Genomic DNA, 17,617 nt, shown 5'->3' with positions numbered 1-17,617 from the left:
GGGCTGCAAGCCAAAGATTCATTGTCCCTTCTCTTTTTTTTTTTCAGGTGAAAAACCTGACGGAAGAAATGGCCGGTCTGGATGAGATCATCACCAAGCTGACCAAGGAGAAGAAATCCCTCCAGGAAGCTCACCAACAAGCCTTGGATGACTTCCAGGTTGAAGAAGACAAAGTCAACAGCCTCAGCAAAGCCAAGATGAAGCTGGAACAGCAAGTGGACGATGTGAGTGGACCGAGGCCGGGGAGAGGGGGGTGTCCGTCCATCTGTCGGGGGTTCTCGCTCCTCCCAGACCGAGCTTTGATAACCAAAAGTGGCAGCAGTGGTGGGATCCAGCCGGTTAAACAACCGGATTGGTGATCGCATGTTTCGCTGCAGTTTTACCCAAACGTACCTTTCACGTTACTTCTTGGGGAGTAACACAGCTGGGGCATGGCAATCCGCTCTCTGCGCCAATCAGCTGAGACGATATAGATAAGCAAAGCACAAAGGCGAGAGGGCGGGCCCAGCTGATCGTTGGAGGGAACTGGTTCGCTCCCCAGGTGATCGTCGGAGCGAACCGGTTCGCCCAAACCGATCTGAACCGGCTGAATCCTACCCCTGGGAGTCAGCCTTGTAGACAGATTAGGACTCTTGTGGTCCTCGGCTGGGGTGAGATGTCCATCCGTCCTTAATTGGCCTCATCTAGAGAACATCTTCTAGAGGTTTGGGATAGGTGTGGCTTCTCCGTTTTAGGCGCCAGTGAGGTAGAGAGAGGAAGTAAAATCGACTGGATGTTTTGATATTGGTTCGTGCTGGTTGATGATGGATGCTAGGGGTATTAAACGTGGAGTATCCAGAGAGAGTCAGAGGGTGAAGGTGGCATGGTTTGTGGTATAGCCCACCATCCATACTTATAATTTAAAAGGGCATTTGGTGGCATTCAGTTTTGTATTCAAAATCTTCTCTTCTCTTTTTTCTTCCTTCCTCTCTTTCCCTTCTTTCCTTCCTTCCTCTTTCCTTTCTTTCTTTCCCTCCCTCATCTTTCCTTTCTTTTTTTTCCTTTCCCCTTTTCTATTCTTTTTCCAACTTCTGTCGTTCCTCCCTCCCTTTTTTCTTCCTTGCTTCTCTGCCTTCTTTCCTTCCTTCCTTCCTTCCTTCCTCTCTTACCCTTCTTTACTTTTCTTCCTTTCCTTCCTTGCTGTCTCGCTTCTTTCCTTCTTTCCTTTATTCCTTCCCTCCTTCCTTCTTTATCTCCTGCCTTCTTCCCCCTCCTTCCTTCCGTCCTTCTTTATCTCCCTCCTTTCTTCCTTCCCTGCTTTGCTTCTTTCTCCCTCCCTCTTTCCCTTCCTCCTTCCCTATTTCTTTCCTTCTTCCTTCCTTCCTTCCTTCCTTACCTCCCTCCTTTATTTCTTCCTTCCCTTCTTTGCTTCTTTCCTCCTTTCCTGCTCCCTCCTTCTTTCTTTCCCTCCCTCCCTTCTTCCTTTCTTTCTTCCCTTCTTTGCTACTTTCCCCCTCCCTCCCTTTTTCTTTCTTTCTTTCTTTCTTTCCTTCTTTTCTTCTTTGCTTAACTTCCTTCCTTACCTCCCTCCCTCCTTTCTTCCTTCCTTTCTTTGCTTCTTCCCTCCCTCCTTCCTTCTCTTTCTTTCCTTCCCTCCTTTCTTCCTTTCTTCCTTCCCTTCTTTGCTTCTTCCTTCCTCTCTCCCCCTCCTCTCTTCTCCCCTCTTCCCTACAACAGCTGGAAGGTTCTCTGGAACAAGAGAGGAAGATCCGAATGGATCTTGAACGGTCGAAAAGGAAACTTGAAGGAGACCTAAAGTTGGCACAAGAGAACATCATGGACTTGGAGAACGACAAACAGCAGCTGGAAGAGAAAATTAAAAAGTACGGGAAGCGCCAGCCCTGGGCCTTTGGCTTCTCCAGTCAGGGGTCTCCATGGGTCACAAAAATGGCTAAGCGCAAGAGTTTTCATATTTGTCTCCAAAATAAGGACGAAAGCAGTGATGGGATTCAAATAATTTAACAACTGGTTCTCTGTCCTAATGACCTGCTGGGTGGGTGTGGCCTTGATGGGCGTGGCCAGGTGGTGACAGGCAGCACTTGGCCTGCTGCACTCCCCTGGGAGCAAAAACGGACCACTACCACCCTGTTCCCCATTTTGGGCCTAGTACACCTTCCTGCAGCCTCCTGAGAGCCAAAATGGGCCCTGGGGGGTTGCCCCGCTGCCCCCCTGTGCCTATTTTGGGCCGAGTAGCCCTCCCTGCTACCTGGGAGCCAAAACAGAGAACGTGGAGACTCCTGGAAGGGGCAGGAAGGGGCAGGGCCAGCCAGCAATTTAAGAACCGGTTCGTTTGCACCGGCTCAAACCGTCTGAATCCCACCACTGAACGAAAATAAAACTGGTCTCATCCCTCCACCAGCATTTTTGTGTTGTGTCATTCACAACTGGTTGGGAAGGAATTAGCTTCCTTCTCCAACCTGGAGAGTGACTCATTGTTCCTGGAATCCAGAAATCCCAGTTTATAGGGCACTGTAACCCATTTTAGGGGGGGGCGGCATACAGAATACAGGTAGTCCTTGACTTATGACCATTATTAAGTGATGTGATCTTTAAGTGAGGCATCCCATGATGGTACCTGATTTTACAACCTTTTGGTTGTGGTTAGTACACACACACACACACACACATTTTATTAGTTTATCGAAATATAAACTAGAAAGAAATATTTAAAAATAATACAAAACTGGGGGAAAAGAAGGAAGAAAGGAAGAAAAAAGAAAGAGGGAGGAAGAAAGAGAGAGAGAGGAAGGAAGGAAGAAAGGAAGGAAAGAGAGAGAGACCTGTCATAAGTCACATTTTCAGTGCTGTCATAACTCGAAACTGTCACTAAATGAATGGCCGTAAGTCGAGGATTACCGGCATAGCAGAGATTGTCGGGTGGGCTGAGAAGCTGGATGTGATGCTTGAGCTACAGACCAGGGTTTAAGAAGTTGCAGGGGGATCAGATTGATACAGACAGTCCTCAATTTATGATCACAATTGAGCCCAAAATTCCTCTTGCTATGCGGGACATTTCTTAAGCGGATTATTTGTCCCGTTTTACGACCTTTCTTGCCACATTGGTTACGGGAATCCCTGCCGCTTTAAGTAAGTCACCCGGTTGTTAAGTGAATTTGGCTTCCCTGTGGACTTTGCGCGTCAGAAGGTCGCAAAAAGGGGACCACCTGACACCTCCCCAGCATGCTACAACCGTCGCAAGTATGTGTCCGTGGCCAAGCGACTGAATTTTGCTCACAGGTGAGGCCGCAGAGATGTTGCAAAGGTTGTACGTTTGAGAAATGTTCTTCAGCTGTGGTGGGCTTCCAAATCTTTTCCTACCGGTTCTATGAGACAGCGCTTCACGCGCACGCTTGCACCTAACGTGTGTTTGTGCGCCTGCGCAGCACTCAAAGACAGTCCTTGGTGTCAACGCTGGTGCGCTGAACTGTTGCTTAGCTCAGTTGAGGCGTGGCAGAACTCTGCTGCGCGAATCAGCTGAGCTAAAAAACATAGAACGACAGGAGTGGGAGGGAGGCCCCAACCTGAAGTGGTTTTTGCCGGTTCTCTGAACTACCGTATTTTTCGGACTATAAGACACACTGGTGTATAAGTCCCTTTTGGGAGAGGGGGCGGTCTAGAAGTGCTAATTAAATTAAATAAGATGCATCAAGATTTTGAAGAGGTAAGTAAGAAAGAAAAGTGGCCCCCAGGAGCACTCTGCAGCAGTGGTGGGTTACAAGCAGTACGCCCCGATACGGGCGTGCCGGTGCCTGCCGGGAGCACCAGGTACGATACCAGTATGGTGCTCCAGAGGGCCCACCTGCCCGCCTGCACTCCTTAGTGGTATTTGAGGTTTTCGGGGGTTCCAACCACATGCACGGAGCGTACAGTGCCTGTGCGACACTCTGCCAAGCATTGCAGAGGCATCGCGGGCGGTAAATATGCATGTCCGCACGCTGCGTGCGAATATGTGGTGGACGCCCAGCTCCGTTGCACCGGAACTGGGTATGTCTAGTTTAATAGAAAGAAGGACCAGGGGAGACATGATAGCAGTCTTCCAATATCTCAGGGGTTGCCACAAAGAAGAGGGAGTCAAACTATTTTCCAAGGCACCTGAGGGTAGAACAAGAAGCAATGGGTGGAAACTAATCAAGGAGAGAAGCAACTTAGAACTGAGGAGAAATTTCCTGACAGTGAGAACAATTCATCAGTGGAACAGAAGTTGCCTCCAGAAGTTGTGAATGCCCCAACACTGGAAGTCTTTAAGAAGATGTTGGATAGCCATCTGTCTGAAACGGTATAGGGTTTCCTGCCTAGGCAGGGGGTTGGACTAGAAGACCTCCAAGGTCCCTTCCAACTCTACTATTGTATTGTATTGTATTGTATTGTACCGGTTGCAACGGGATCCGAAACCCCCACTACTCTACAGGCTTCAGCAGGGGTGGGGGGAAGCAAAAACGCCTCGTTTTTTGCGAAAAACGGACCGTTTATGGTCCATTTTTTGCAGAAACGGCAGCATTTCTGCCTTCCCCCAGTCCTGCTGAAGCCTGCAGAGTGCTGCTGGAGACTGGGGGAAGGCAAAAACGCCTCAGTTTTTGCAAAAAAACACCCGTTTTTTGTCAAAATAGGATGCAGGAGCGGGGCTTCAGGAGGCTAAAAATGGCTGTATTCGGTGTATAAGGCGTACCAACATTTCCACGCTCTCTTAGGGGGGGAAATTTGTGTCTTATACTCCGAAAAATACGGCACTCAAAATTCCCGCTAGCTGTTTGCCCAAACCAGTCCGAATGGGCTGAATATCACCTCTGGTCCTAAGTCACTTTTTTCAATGTAACTTAGTAACTTTGAATGGTTATTAAGTCGAGGACAATCTGTATTTTACGGACCAGGTTTTTAACTTCCCAAAATTCTCTTTGGCAGGAAAGAGTTTGATATCAACCAGCAGAATAGCAAGATTGAAGACGAGCAAGCTCTGGCTTCCCAGCTGCAGAAGAAACTCAAAGAGCTCCAGGTAGAAAAACCTTCTTTGATGCTCAGGCCAGGGTAAGGGAGAAATCCCCCAAATTCTGGACTGTCCGCCTGATTTGGGCCCTTTCTAAGTCACAGGTAGTGAAGCTTATTTATTGATTTAGAATTTTATATTTCTGCCTATTCGCGCATGGTAAAATGTGATGAAACTCACTTCATAACGCTCTTGCTTAGCAACCAAAATGTTGGCTCAGGAACTCTGGCATTTGAAGCACGCAAGTCTTAAAGCTGTCAAGTTACAACACCCTCGTACCCCTAACCCTTTAGAAAAAAAACCCCAGGGGTGTTCAGACTTGACAGCTTTAAGACTTGTGGACTTCAACTCCCAGAATTCCTCCTGCAGTCATGTTGGCTCAGAAACTCTGGCATTGAAGTGTGCAAGTCTTAAAGCTGTCAAGTTACAAGACCCTCGCACCCCTAACCCTTTAGAAAAAAACCCAGGGATGTTCAAACTTGATAGCTTTAAGACTTGTGGACTTCAACTCCCAGAATTCCTCCTGCAGTCATGTTTGCTCGGAAACTCTGGCATTGAAGTCTGCAAGTCTTAAAGCTGTCAAGTTACAATACTCTTGCACCACTAACCCTGTAGAAAAAAAAACCTTCAGGGGTGTTCAAACTTGACAGCTTTAAGACTTGTGACTTCAACTCCCAGAATTCCTCCTCCAGTCATGTTGGCTCAGGAACTCTGGCATTGAAGTGTGCAAGTCTTAAAGCTGTCAAGTTACAAGACCCTCGCACCCCTAACCCTTTAGAAAAAAAACCCCAGGGGTGTTCAAACTTGACAGCTTCAGACTTGTGGACTTCAACTCCCAGAATTCCTCCTCCAGTCATGTTGGCTCGGAAACTCTGGCATTGAAGTGTGCAAGTCTTGAAGCTGTCAAGTTACAATACCCTTGCACCACTAACCCTGTAGAAAAAAAAAACCTTCAGGGGTGTTCAAACTTGACAGCTTTAAAACTTGTGGACTTCAACTCCCAGAATTCCTCCTCTCGCTCTTCATCTTGATGATGTACGGGCGGGGGAGGGAGCTGGAACCGGTTCTAAACCGCACTGTAGATTTCTGGTACCTCTTCTATAGAAGAGGTGAGAACTGGCAGGAACCCACCGCTGTTTCACATGCAACCAGTGGTGGGTTGCAGGCAGTACTCCCCGGTACAGGCATACCGGAGCCTGCCCGGGGCACTGGATACCATTCCGTTCTGGTTTTGTGGAGGGCTCACCCACCCGCCCGAGCTCCTTACCAGTCCTTCAAGTCTTCGGCGCTTCCACGCACGAGCACGGTGCGTTAAGCATCTGTGTGATGCTCCACTGAACAGCTGGAGCGTCGCGGAGGTGCTAAAATGCATGAGCGCACTGCGCCCGTCCATGTAAACACCACCGGGCCCCGTTTCAACCGTACCGGTTGGAACGGGATCCGGAACCCATCACTGCATGTAACGTATGTGCCTAACAGGCTGCGGACCGGCATTTGTCCACAGCTCAGGGGGGGGGGGGGTTGGAGATCCCTGCTCCAGAAGGTTGAAAGATTTAGCGATTTGTCTTTTTCCCACCGATCAGGCACGAATTGAGGAGCTGGAAGAGGAGATGGAGGCGGAGCGCGCGGCCCGCGCCAAGGTGGAGAAACAGCGCTCGGACCTTTCGCGAGAACTGGAGGAGATCAGCGAGCGCCTGGAGGAGGCCGGAGGGGCCAACTCAGTGCAGATCGAGCTGAACAAGAAGCGGGAGGCCGAGTTCCAGAAGATGCGGCGTGACCTGGAGGAGGCCACGCTGCAGCACGAGGCCACGGCGGCCACCCTGCGTAAGAAGCACGCCGATTCCGTGGCCGAGCTGGGCGAGCAGATCGACAACCTGCAGCGGGTGAAGCAGAAGCTGGAGAAGGAGAAGAGCGAGCTGAAGCTGGAGCTGGACGATGTGGCCTCCAACATGGAGCAGATTCTGAAGGCCAAGGTATTGTGTCAGCGGAGGGGAGGGTCCCAAAACCAGTCGAGCAGACCGTGGATAAAATAAACTCCTTCTTACGTAGATCGGTGCTACGGGGTCTACCGATAGACCAGCGATGGCTAATCTTTTTCCCATCGTGTGCCGAAAGCGGCGGGAGCACAAGATCGTGCATGGACGTGCCCACACCCATATTTCTATGCATGCGACCACCCCCCTTCGCATGCGCAGGCGACTCCCACCCTCCCCCCACTTTTGGCGTGGAGTGGACCCGCTTTTCGTCCTTCCCAGGCTCCAGAGGCTTTCTAGGAGCCTGGGGAGGGTGAAAATGGCATCCTCGCCCCCCTCCAGAGGGCAAAAAACAATCCTACGGGCAACCCCGAATTTTGGGAACGGACCTCTAGGTTGCCCATAGGGTCATTTTTTTCACCCTATGGAGGGAGAAAAATGGCCCAATGTGTACACCGGATGTCTGTTCCCGAAAATGGCCAAAAATGAAGGCCAAAGTCAGCTTGCGTGCCCTAATAAATGGTTCCGTCTGCCACCATCACGGAGGTAGATGCTGGGAGAAAAATTTGGGGTCTCTGGTGCTCTCTGAGGTGGGTTGTTTTCCTGCAGATATTTCATGACCCAACTAGGGAACTGTCAGCGTTCTAAATACCATGCATGAAATCAATCAGAGACCAAGGCAGAATCATCCTTAAAGTTCCCTTTTAATCATACAGGCAAGTTAGCACGTCTATGGAATTCCAACTCTAATGTTCTTCCTGGAATTCCACCCAGTTGAAAGTTCATGATCTATCCCCACACCTACAAATCCATCACGTGTTCCAATCATCATCTTTCACGCTGGCATCTACACCCCTCTGCTTCCGGTCAGGTGTCGAGGTGCGGAGACAAAAGATGACCTTGAGCTTCTATAAAAAATGACAACAATACATTCCACAATCCTACTCCTTTCTACTCCCCCCTACCAACTACTATACTAATGAAACAGCATAGGAAATTATAAGAAAGTGTGGCAGGCCAAAGATCCTAAAAGGAACATAACTACAGGCCTGACAGGAACATCATCAGTGCGAGTGTTTCCTGGCCGGATGCCTTTCTTGTTGCCAATGCGGAGTTACCCCATTCCCTTCTAGCACTGATGATGTTCCTTAGTTTAGTCATGAAACATCTACACCGCAAAGGACCTGACCGTTGATCCGTGAGCTACAACTATTTTCTTCTATTGGTTAAGAAAATAACTACTAGAAGACAAGCTGGACATCGTCTGGACTGGCTTCAGGACCTTAAATAACATATGTAGATGCTCCTACCATCAACTGTTAGAGGATTAGTAAGATGTCCTTCAAGTAGGACCACCTCGCAATCCATAGATTTGGTAACCTGCACATGGAAACTCTACAGCTCACCTCTGGCATCCCAAAAACCATATTGTCCCAGCGGTTGAAGGCACTTTCCATGCTTAGGTCCCTTCAAGTGACGTTCACCACAATGTGGTTTCGTCGGAGAACATGTTCCAGCTTCGGCCAGGCTTACTTCAGGTTTAATTCTTCTCTTTCTTGGCAGGCAAATTTGGAGAAAATGTGCCGTACCATCGAGGACCAATCTACGGATCACCGCGCCAAGTTTGAGGAGACACAGAGGACCCTCAACGACACAAACACCCAGCGAGCAAAACTGCTCACCGAAAATGGTACCGGCTACCATTTCTCTCCCTCTTGTTTTCTACGGCGATTCTCCTTCATCCAGAAGGAACAACTTTCTTTGTTTTCTCTTGTCGCTTCTCCTCCAGAAAGCTCCTTCAGTTCTGACTGAAAGATAGAGGATGGACGGATTTATATTCCTTTGCAGTCATCAGGTCATTATTTCACTCTCTGAGAGTCGTTGGGGCCACTTGGATGTTTTGTCAGGGTTCTGACAGATGCCCTAATTAAATCATGAGCCTCGAGCCAAGCTTCAAAAGAAATCCAGTTATTTATTAAGCACTTCATGGCAGCAGGTTCCAAGGGAAGCCAACTCTGACCCCACGTAATTTACAGCCCAGACTGGACCCTGTTTCCCCCCTGCCCCCCAGGTGTGTCATCAGTCACATTTGCCAACAATTTCACAGGTTGTAGAGATCACTCCACTACGGCCGCTGTAGGTAACCCTGGGAGACAGCCTTGAGAGAGATATGTCTGGAATGTGCTTTTGTTTTTGGCTGCCGTGCTGCTTTGCCGTTTTCCCATCCCTCTTGCCTATGGCAACTCGAGAGCAGGCTAGGGATACTTTGTGAGTTGACAGGTTTATCTGTGCCCTCATGGTCCCCTGAGTAGTGCAAATGGGTGTGGAGCCTTCTTGGAACTGCTGAAAGGACTGTGTTGTCAAAATATGCAATCCATTTGCACTACTCAAGGGACCCTGAGGCCACAGATAAAGCTCCAAGTGGCCTCAATGACTCTCAGAGAGAGTACTAACGACCAGAGGACTGCAAGGAATATAAATGCTTCCCTTCTCCACTATTCAGTCAGCACTGAAGAAGCTTCCTGGATGAGAAGCAAAAGGCCTTCACGGAAAAACAAAGGAAGCTTGTTTTTCTACACCTCTTTATGAGATTCACCCAGAAGAAGCTTCTATCCCATGCAGCTTCTGGAACTCTCCTTTCCTCCTTTCCCTCCCTCAGGAGAACTCGCCCGACAGCTTGAAGAGAAAGAGGCCCTCGTTTCCCAGCTGACTCGCGGGAAACAATCCTACACACAACAGATGGAGGACCTCAAAAGACAACTGGAAGAGGAGACCAAGGTGAAGAATGTTAAAATATTCATGACTGGGAGAGACATGGGAAGAAGGTCAGGCAACAAATAGGCATAGCAGCTAAGTCAGCCAATGGGAGCGTAAACAGATCTGACTCTGTGCAGAGAATTAAAACAGAAACTGAAGCAGTCTGCTGCTCTGTGAAGTAAACTTAAGCTGTCTGTCTGGGCTTGTCTGCTGAAATGTAGCTAACGGCTAGTGTTTGTTTGTAACTCTACTGCCTTGTGTTTACTTGGAAGGACCATCTGTTGGTATTGTATATTTATTCATCTATTCTTATGTAGATAAAGAAGTTAAGGGATCCTGCTGCCTCAGTTATTCTGGATTTCAATTTATGCAACAATCTCTGACAAAGAAAGATCACTTGGTGGGTCTGGGTTTTTGAGATGAAAGGTAGGAGGTGCGATGGATGCCCTCCAAATTAACACGTGTTCCTCATCAACGTAGGCCAAAAACGCTCTCGCGCACGCCCTTCAGTCCTCCCGCCATGATTGCGACCTTCTGAGGGAACAGTACGAGGAGGAGATGGAAGCCAAAGCTGAGCTCCAGCGTGTCCTCTCCAAGGCCAACTCGGAGGTGGCCCAGTGGAGAACCAAGTATGAAACGGACGCCATCCAGAGGACGGAGGAGCTGGAGGAGGCCAAGTAAGTGAGGGAGATGACTTCCAGAGGTCACATCCTGGACTTCAGGATGGACCAGGTAGATGGCGACTGTGGATCATCAGCAGGCATGACTTGGGACGGGGGTGTTCAACAATGGTGAAATCTACCGTATTTTTCGGAGTATAAGACGCACCTATTTCCCTCAAAAAAAGAGGGTGAAAATCTGGGTGCATCTTATACACTGAATGCAGCATTTTTGGCCTCCCGAAACCCCGCGCCCTTCACCAAAATGGCCGTGCACAGCCTTTAGGGGGCTTCCGGAGTGCTCCTGGAGGCTGGGGAGGGCAGAAATGAGCAAAAAAATGGGCCTTTTTAATCAATTTCACCCAGCAGCACTCCATAAGCCTCCTAAAGGCTATGCATGCCCTTTTTTTGACAAAAAACGGGCCCATTTTTGCGAAAAACAGGCTGCTTTTTGCTCATTCCCCCCCCCCCGCTCCCCGGAGCACTCTACAAGCCTTATAAAGGCTATTCATGCCCTTTTGGGGGGGGGGGGAAACAGGCCTGTTTTCATGAAAAATGGACCATTTTTAGAAGGTCTGCAGAGTGCAAACCCCCTTTTTTTAAAAAATTTGCCTCTTCCAAATCTTGGCGCGTCTTATGCTCTGAAAAATACGGTAATTTTTTTGGACGCCTGTTCTGTGGGCTTGGCTTGGTAGGAGGGGGGGTCATGTGACTGGGTGGGCGTGGCCAACTTTGTTTCACCTTTGAACGCATTTTTTTTCCTGCCGATTCGCCCGAACCGGCAGGGAAAAAAAATGCTTTAAAAAGCAGGGAAAAAGCTTCCGACGATTTCGCGGCTCCAGGGCTGGATTTAGATGAAAAGAGGCCCTCGGCCCGTGATGGCGAACCTATGGCACGCATGGCACAAGTGGCACGCGGAGCCATTTGTCAGGGCACGCGAGGCGCTGCCCTGTCAGCTGGCCAGCGCGCATGAGCACGCTGGCCAGCTGAGTTCACCTTTTTTGAAAACTATTTTTCGCCTTCCCCAGGCTCCAGAGGCTTTATAGGAGCCTGGGGAGGGCGAAAAGAGCCTCCCCCGCCCCTCCCGGAGGCTTCAGGGACCCCCCCTGAAGCCTTCAGAACGCTTAAAACCACCCTCCAAGCAAACCGGAAGTGACTTCCGGGTTGCTCGGAGGGTGGTTTTAAGCGCTCCGAAGGCATCAGGGAAGCCTCGGACGGTCCCTGAAGCCTCTGGGGGGTCGGGGGAGGCTCTTTTCGCCCTCCCCAGGTTCCTATAAAGCCCCTGGAGCCTGTGGAGGGCAAAAAAAACATGTAAAAATGGGGGGTCATGCGTTGTGCGTACATGCGCACTGGGGGGGTCACGCGTTGCATTAAGGGTGCGGCACGCCCGCACTTGACCCCCCTGCGCTCCCCCCACTTGTGGCACGCGAGCCAAAAAAGGTTCGCCATCACTGCCCTAGGCTATTCCACTTACGGGGCCCTTTCACCTCCCATTTTTAAGTTTGTAAATTACATGAGAGATAATAAAATACATCATTACTGTGATATATATCAATATATTAAATGAAACATGTTGTAATTGGTACTAACCTTTATAAACAATGTGGCACGGATAAGAAATTTTAATTTTAATTTTGCTAACAATTTGAATGTAGGCCCCTCTTGATCTTGAGGCCCTAGGCTGAAGCCTAGTTAGCCTATAGGAAAATCCGGCCCTGCGCGGCTCACCACTGACCCACAGCGATCCTCGGGAGCTTTTTTTTTATTATTATTCCCGGTTCGCAGAACCAACGACAATTGTCCCTATTGGTTTGGCCGAACAGGACCGAACCGGGAGGATTTCACCCCTGGTGTTCATGCGTGAAGATACCATCTCTCTTGCTAATTGAGATGGTTGTTAAGTGAGGTGCTCAATGTTATGGCCCCTTTTTTCCTGTCGTTTGTGGGTCAATTATGTTAAGCAAAACCAGCTTCCCACATTGGGTATGTCTAGCTTAAGAGAAAGAAGGACTAGGGGAGACATGATAGCAGTGTTCCAATATCTCAGGGGTTGCCACAAAGAAGAGGGAGTCCAACTATTCTCCAAGGCACCTGAGGGTAGAACAAGATGCAATGGGTGGAAACTAATCAAGGACAGAAGCAACTTAGAACTGAGGAGAAACTTCCTGACAGTTAGAACAATTAATCAGTGGAACAGAAGTTGCCTCCGGAAGTTGTGAATGCCCCAACACTGGAAGTCTTTAAGAAGATGTTGGATAGCCATTTGTCTGGAATGGTAATTAGGTTTCCTGCCTAGGCAGGGGGTTGGACTAGAAGACCTCCAAGGTCCCTTCCAACTCTGCTATTGTATTGTATTGTATTGACTTTGCTTCTGTCCCGAAGTCACAAAGGGTGATCATGTAACCTCAGGACAGTAGGACAATACAGTTGCCGAGCGCCCAAATTTTGATCCCTGGACCTCGGGGAATCTGATTGTTATAAGTGTGAGGACCAGTTGTCCGTCTTTTTTTTTCAACCAAGTCATCATTTTGAATGGTCATTAAACAAATGTTTGTAAGTCAAGGATTAAGGTAAAGGAAAAGTTCCCCTCGCACATCCGTGCTAGTCGCTCCCGACTCTAGAGGGCAGTGCTCATCTCCGTTTCAAAGCCGAAGAGCCAGCGCTGTCCGAAGACGTCTCCGTGGTCATGTGGCCGGCATGACTCAATGCCGAAGGCGCACGGAACGCTGTTACTTTCCCACCAAAGGTGGCTCCTGTTTTTCTACTTGCATTTTCTACGTGCTTTCGAAAGGCTAGGTTGGCAGAAGCTGGGACAAATAGCGGGAGCTCGCTCCGTTACGCGGCGCTAGGGATTCGAACCGCTGAACTGCCGACCTTTCGGATCAACACGCTTAGCGTCTTAGCCACTGAGCCACCATGTCCCTACCTATAGCCAAAACTGATTTTGGAAGGGCTTATAGATGGCAATATTTTCTACCTGGACTACGCTGTATTTTGATGACATCTCAAGGATGAGATCGAGCTTCTGAGGAAGGACATTTGAGCCCTGAAACCTTCGTTTGGGACCTCTTCGGAGCTTCTGACCTCCATAACTTTTGTCCCTCATAAACATGGACTCCATATTTACGTTTCTCCTCCCTCCTCCCTTCCTATGTCTTCTCCAACCTTTCCCTCAAGACCCTGGGCATCTCTTTTCACCGTTGCTTCCTCTAATGAAGAAGCTTTTGGCTCGGGTTATATTTGAACTTGACAGTGTATAAGACGAGCAAAAAGCTTGTTGGTTGGAGGATATTTCCCCACTTAAAAATGCCAAGGTAGGTGGGTACTGATGGTTTTGCTGGGGGATGTCCTAGTTTTGAGGGCCAGAAGCTGATCTGTGACCTACAGAGTCAATACACGCAAGGGTTGACTATGTATCCTCCAGACGCCAAATTTTGACCCCATCCTTATTTACAAATCTATCACAGAGCACGAGATGATCAGTTGGAAACTGGCTGGCCACTCATGGTGTTCTTCACATAGAGAAGACTGGTCCGCTTTCCCCATCAACTATGGGAAGGAGAAGGCCTCTTCCAGGGGTGACCTTCTCTCGGTTGTCCTCTTGCTCCAGGAAGAAGCTGGCCCAGCGGCTGCAGGAGGCCGAGGAAGCGGTGGAGGCGGTGAACGCCAAGTGTTCCTCGCTGGAGAAGACCAAGCACCGCCTGCAGAACGAGATTGAAGATCTGATGGTGGATGTGGAGCGTTCGAACGCCGCCGCGGCTGCCCTGGACAAGAAGCAAAGGAACTTCGACAAGGTGAGGTTCGCGGAGACCATCCCGCTCGGGTCCCAGAGGACATGTTGCTCCGGTTCAGCTGGAGTCATTCCCCTGCCTCCCGGGCCTGGGACTGGTTACCGTATTTTTCAGACTATAAGACGCACTGGAGTATAAGACGCACCAAGATATTGAAGAGGCAATTTTTGTAAAAAAAAAAAAAGTTTTTGCATTCTGCAGACCTCCCAAAAACGGGCATCTTTTTTTGTCAAAAAAAGGGCATGCATAGCATTTAGGAGGCTTATAAAGTGCCCTCCCCCCCAGTGCGGGCTGGGGGAGGGGCAAAAATGAGCAAAAGATGGCCCGTTTTTCACTCATTTTTTTGCCCTCCCCAGCCCCCAGGAAGCCTCCTAAAGGCTATGCATGGCCATTTTTGCGAAGGGGATGGGGTTTCAGGAGGCCAAAAATGCTGTATTCAGTGTATAAGACGCACCCAGATTTTCATCCTCTTTTGGGGGGGGTAAAGGTGTGTCTTATACTCTGAAAAATATGGTAGTTCCTTCTGGCTTCCCCAGTGATTTTGGTTCTGGGAAGCCACCAGGAAATTGCCGTGTCTAGTGTCGGTGGGATTTAGTTAACGATGACAACCAGGGATTGCTGTGGCTAAGCAATGCGGTCACACTTTAGACTATATAGTTTATCAACATAAATTATTGTCGTATGTTGAGGACTACCTGTATTGGGGAGGGGAGGGAAAAGAGAAAGGGAATGGAAAGGGGAGGAGGAAGAGAACAAGGAAGAGAAGGAGAAGGAGAATAGGAGAAAGAAGTGGAAGTGGAGGAGGATGGAAGGAGAAGGGGGAAGAGGAGAAGGAGGAGGGAAAGAGAAATAGGGGGGGAAGGGGAGGAGGGAAAGAAAAGGGAGAAGGAGGATCAAAGGAGAGGGGAAGGAGAATAGGAGAAAGGAGGGGAAGTGGAAGGGGAGGAGGGAAAGAAAGGGAAGAGGAGAAGGAGGATGAAAAGAGAGGGGAAGGAGAAGGAGAGGAGGAGAAGGAGGAGAAGAGGAGAAAGGGGGAAGAAGGGGGAGGGAAAGAGGAGGGGAAAAGGAGGAGGATGGAAGGAGAAGGAAGAGAAGAAGGAAAAGAGATGGGGAAGTGGAAGGGGAGGATAATGGAAGGGGAGGAGAAGGGAGGGGAGGAGAAAGGGAAAAAAGGAGAAGGAAAAGAGGGATAAGAGGAGGGGAAGTGGAAGGGGAGAAGGGAAAGAGAAGAGGAAAGAGAAAGGGGAGAAGAAGGAAAAGAGGAGAAAGAGGAGGGGAAGTGGAAGGGGAGGAGGGAAAGAAAAGGGGAAAGAAAGGGAAAAGGAGAAGGAAGATGAAAGGAGAGGGGAGGAGAAGGAGAAGAGGGGTAAGGGAAAGGAGGAGGAGAGGAGGAGGAGGAGAGGGAAAGAGAAGAGGAAGAGGAGGAGGATGGAAGGAGAAGGGGAGGAAGAGGAGGAGGAACAGAAAGAGGAGGGGAAGGGGAGGAGGGGAAGAAAGGGAAGAGAAGAAGGAGGGTGAAAGGAGAGGGGAAGGAGGAGGGGAGGGAAAGAAGGAGGGGAAGAGGAGGAGGATGAAAGGAGAAGGAAGAGAAGAATGAAAAGAGAAGATGAAGTGGAAGGGGAGGAGAAGGGGAAAGGAGGAGAAGGATAAAAGGGATAAGACGAAGGGAAGGAGAAGAGGGAAAGAAAGGGGGAAAGAAAGGAAAAAGAAAAAGGGAGATGAAAGGAGAAGGGAGAAGGAGAAGAGGAGAAAGGGGAAGGAGGAGGGGAGGGAAAGAGAAGGGGAAGAGGAGGAGGATGAAAGGAGAAGGAAGAGGAGGGGAAGGAAAAGTGGAGGGGAAGTGGCAGGGGAGAGGAGGGGAAAGGAGGAGAAGGAAAAGAGGGATAAGAGGATGGGAAGTGGGAGAAGGGAAAGGGAAGAGGAGGGAAGAGGAGGATGAAAGAGGGAAAAGGAGAATGAGGAAGAAGAGGAGATGGAGGAGGAGGAGATGGAGAAAAAAAGGGAAGGAGGAAGAGACCAAAGGGAAAAAGGGGAGGAGCTGACTCTTGGCCCTCCCTCCCCTTCTGCCCCTTCAGATCCTCTCCGAATGGAAGCAGAAGAACGAAGAATCTCAGGCAGAGCTGGAGGCGTCCCAGAAAGAGTCCCGTTCCCTCAGCACAGAGCTCTTCAAGCTGAAGAACGCCTACGAGGAGTCCCTGGAACTCCTGGAGACCTTAAGAAGAGAGAACAAGAACTTGCAAGGTGGGTTGAACTGAGGGGGGGGGGGAGGAGGGCAGAGGTGACTCCTCAAAGCCTCCTTGCTTGGTGGAACCAGATGTTGAGGGACATCCTTTCCATGTTCTCCTCCTCCCCCCCCCCCTCCCAAGAGCATGGCCCGAATCTCTTTCTTTTCCTCCTCTATCCACAGAGGAGATTTCGGATCTCACCGAACAGCTGAGCCAAGGGGCCAAAAGTATGCACGAGCTGGAAAAAGTGAGAAAGCAGCTGGAGTCTGAGAAGGTGGACTTACAGGCAGCTCTGGAGGAGGCGGAGGTAAGGTATCCTGCTTACCTTCCCTAAAACTCCCAAGGTTTTTCCCTATCTTATGTCTCCCCCATTTCACTATAAAAGCCCTTAAAAGCATCTGAAGCAGTAGTTAGAGTCCCTTCCCAGCTGGGAAGAGAAATAGACAAGCAGCTTTACTCACTGATTTCATCTGTCCTCAATGAGAGGCCATATTTTGGAACAAGAAGCGTTTAATTAAAGGCACAAAAGAACTAAACGGAACAGAATCTGGAGCAGGAGGCATTTAATGAAAGGCACAAAAGAGCTAGGTAGAACAGAACAAAATCTGGAACATGGAGTATTTAGTTAAAGGCACAAAACAGCTAGACAGAACAGAATCTGGAACAGGGAGTATTTAATTAAAGGCACAAAAGAGCTAGACAGAACAAAATCTGGAACAGGAAGCACTTAATTAAAGGCAAAAAACAGCTATACAGAACAGATCAGAATCTGGAACATGAGGCATTTAGTTAAAGGCACAAAAGAGATAGACAGAACAGAATCTCAACAGGGAGTATTTAATTAAAGGCACAAAAAAGAGCTAAACAGAACAAAATCTGGAACAGGGAGCACTTAATTAAAGGCACAAAAGAGCTATACAAAACAGATCAGAATCCGGAACATGAGGCATTTAGTTAAAGGCACAAAAGAGATAGACAGAACAGAATCTGGAACAGGAAGCACTTAATTATAGGTACAAAACAGCTATACAGAACAGAATCTGGAACAGGGAGTATTTAATTAAAAGCACAGGAGAGCTAAGGATTTCCACTGTGCTTTCCCTCTGAGGTTTTCTACTTCTATTGTCTTCTAAGAAGAAACAGGACTGCAAATCAGGATTATCTTTAAAAAATAAAATAAAAACATTGCAAG

At 49.0% G+C, this 17,617-nt stretch overlaps 1 protein-coding gene across 1 annotated transcript in view; it reads left to right on the top strand.

Moving 5' to 3' along the window:
* The window catches only part of LOC309400397 (myosin-6), a 78,713-nt gene that overhangs the window by 48,727 nt on the left and 12,369 nt on the right, over positions 1-17,617 (top strand). The window contains exons 23-32 of the mRNA XM_081968869.1: positions 48-224; positions 1,717-1,862; positions 4,939-5,029; positions 6,604-6,993; positions 8,557-8,683; positions 9,653-9,771; positions 10,231-10,427; positions 14,020-14,203; positions 16,276-16,441; positions 16,608-16,732. Of these exons, the coding sequence (XP_081824995.1) occupies positions 48-224; positions 1,717-1,862; positions 4,939-5,029; positions 6,604-6,993; positions 8,557-8,683; positions 9,653-9,771; positions 10,231-10,427; positions 14,020-14,203; positions 16,276-16,441; positions 16,608-16,732 (1,722 nt within the window). The remainder of the gene's footprint in view (positions 1-47; positions 225-1,716; positions 1,863-4,938; positions 5,030-6,603; positions 6,994-8,556; positions 8,684-9,652; positions 9,772-10,230; positions 10,428-14,019; positions 14,204-16,275; positions 16,442-16,607; positions 16,733-17,617) is intronic.

This window comes from Natrix helvetica (genome assembly GCF_964273705.1).
Source record: "Natrix helvetica genome assembly, chromosome: W".
Classification (NCBI taxonomy): domain Eukaryota; kingdom Metazoa; phylum Chordata; class Lepidosauria; order Squamata; family Natricidae; genus Natrix; species Natrix helvetica.
Note: the sequence above shows the minus strand (reverse complement) of the source record. Positions and strands in the feature narration are given on the sequence as shown.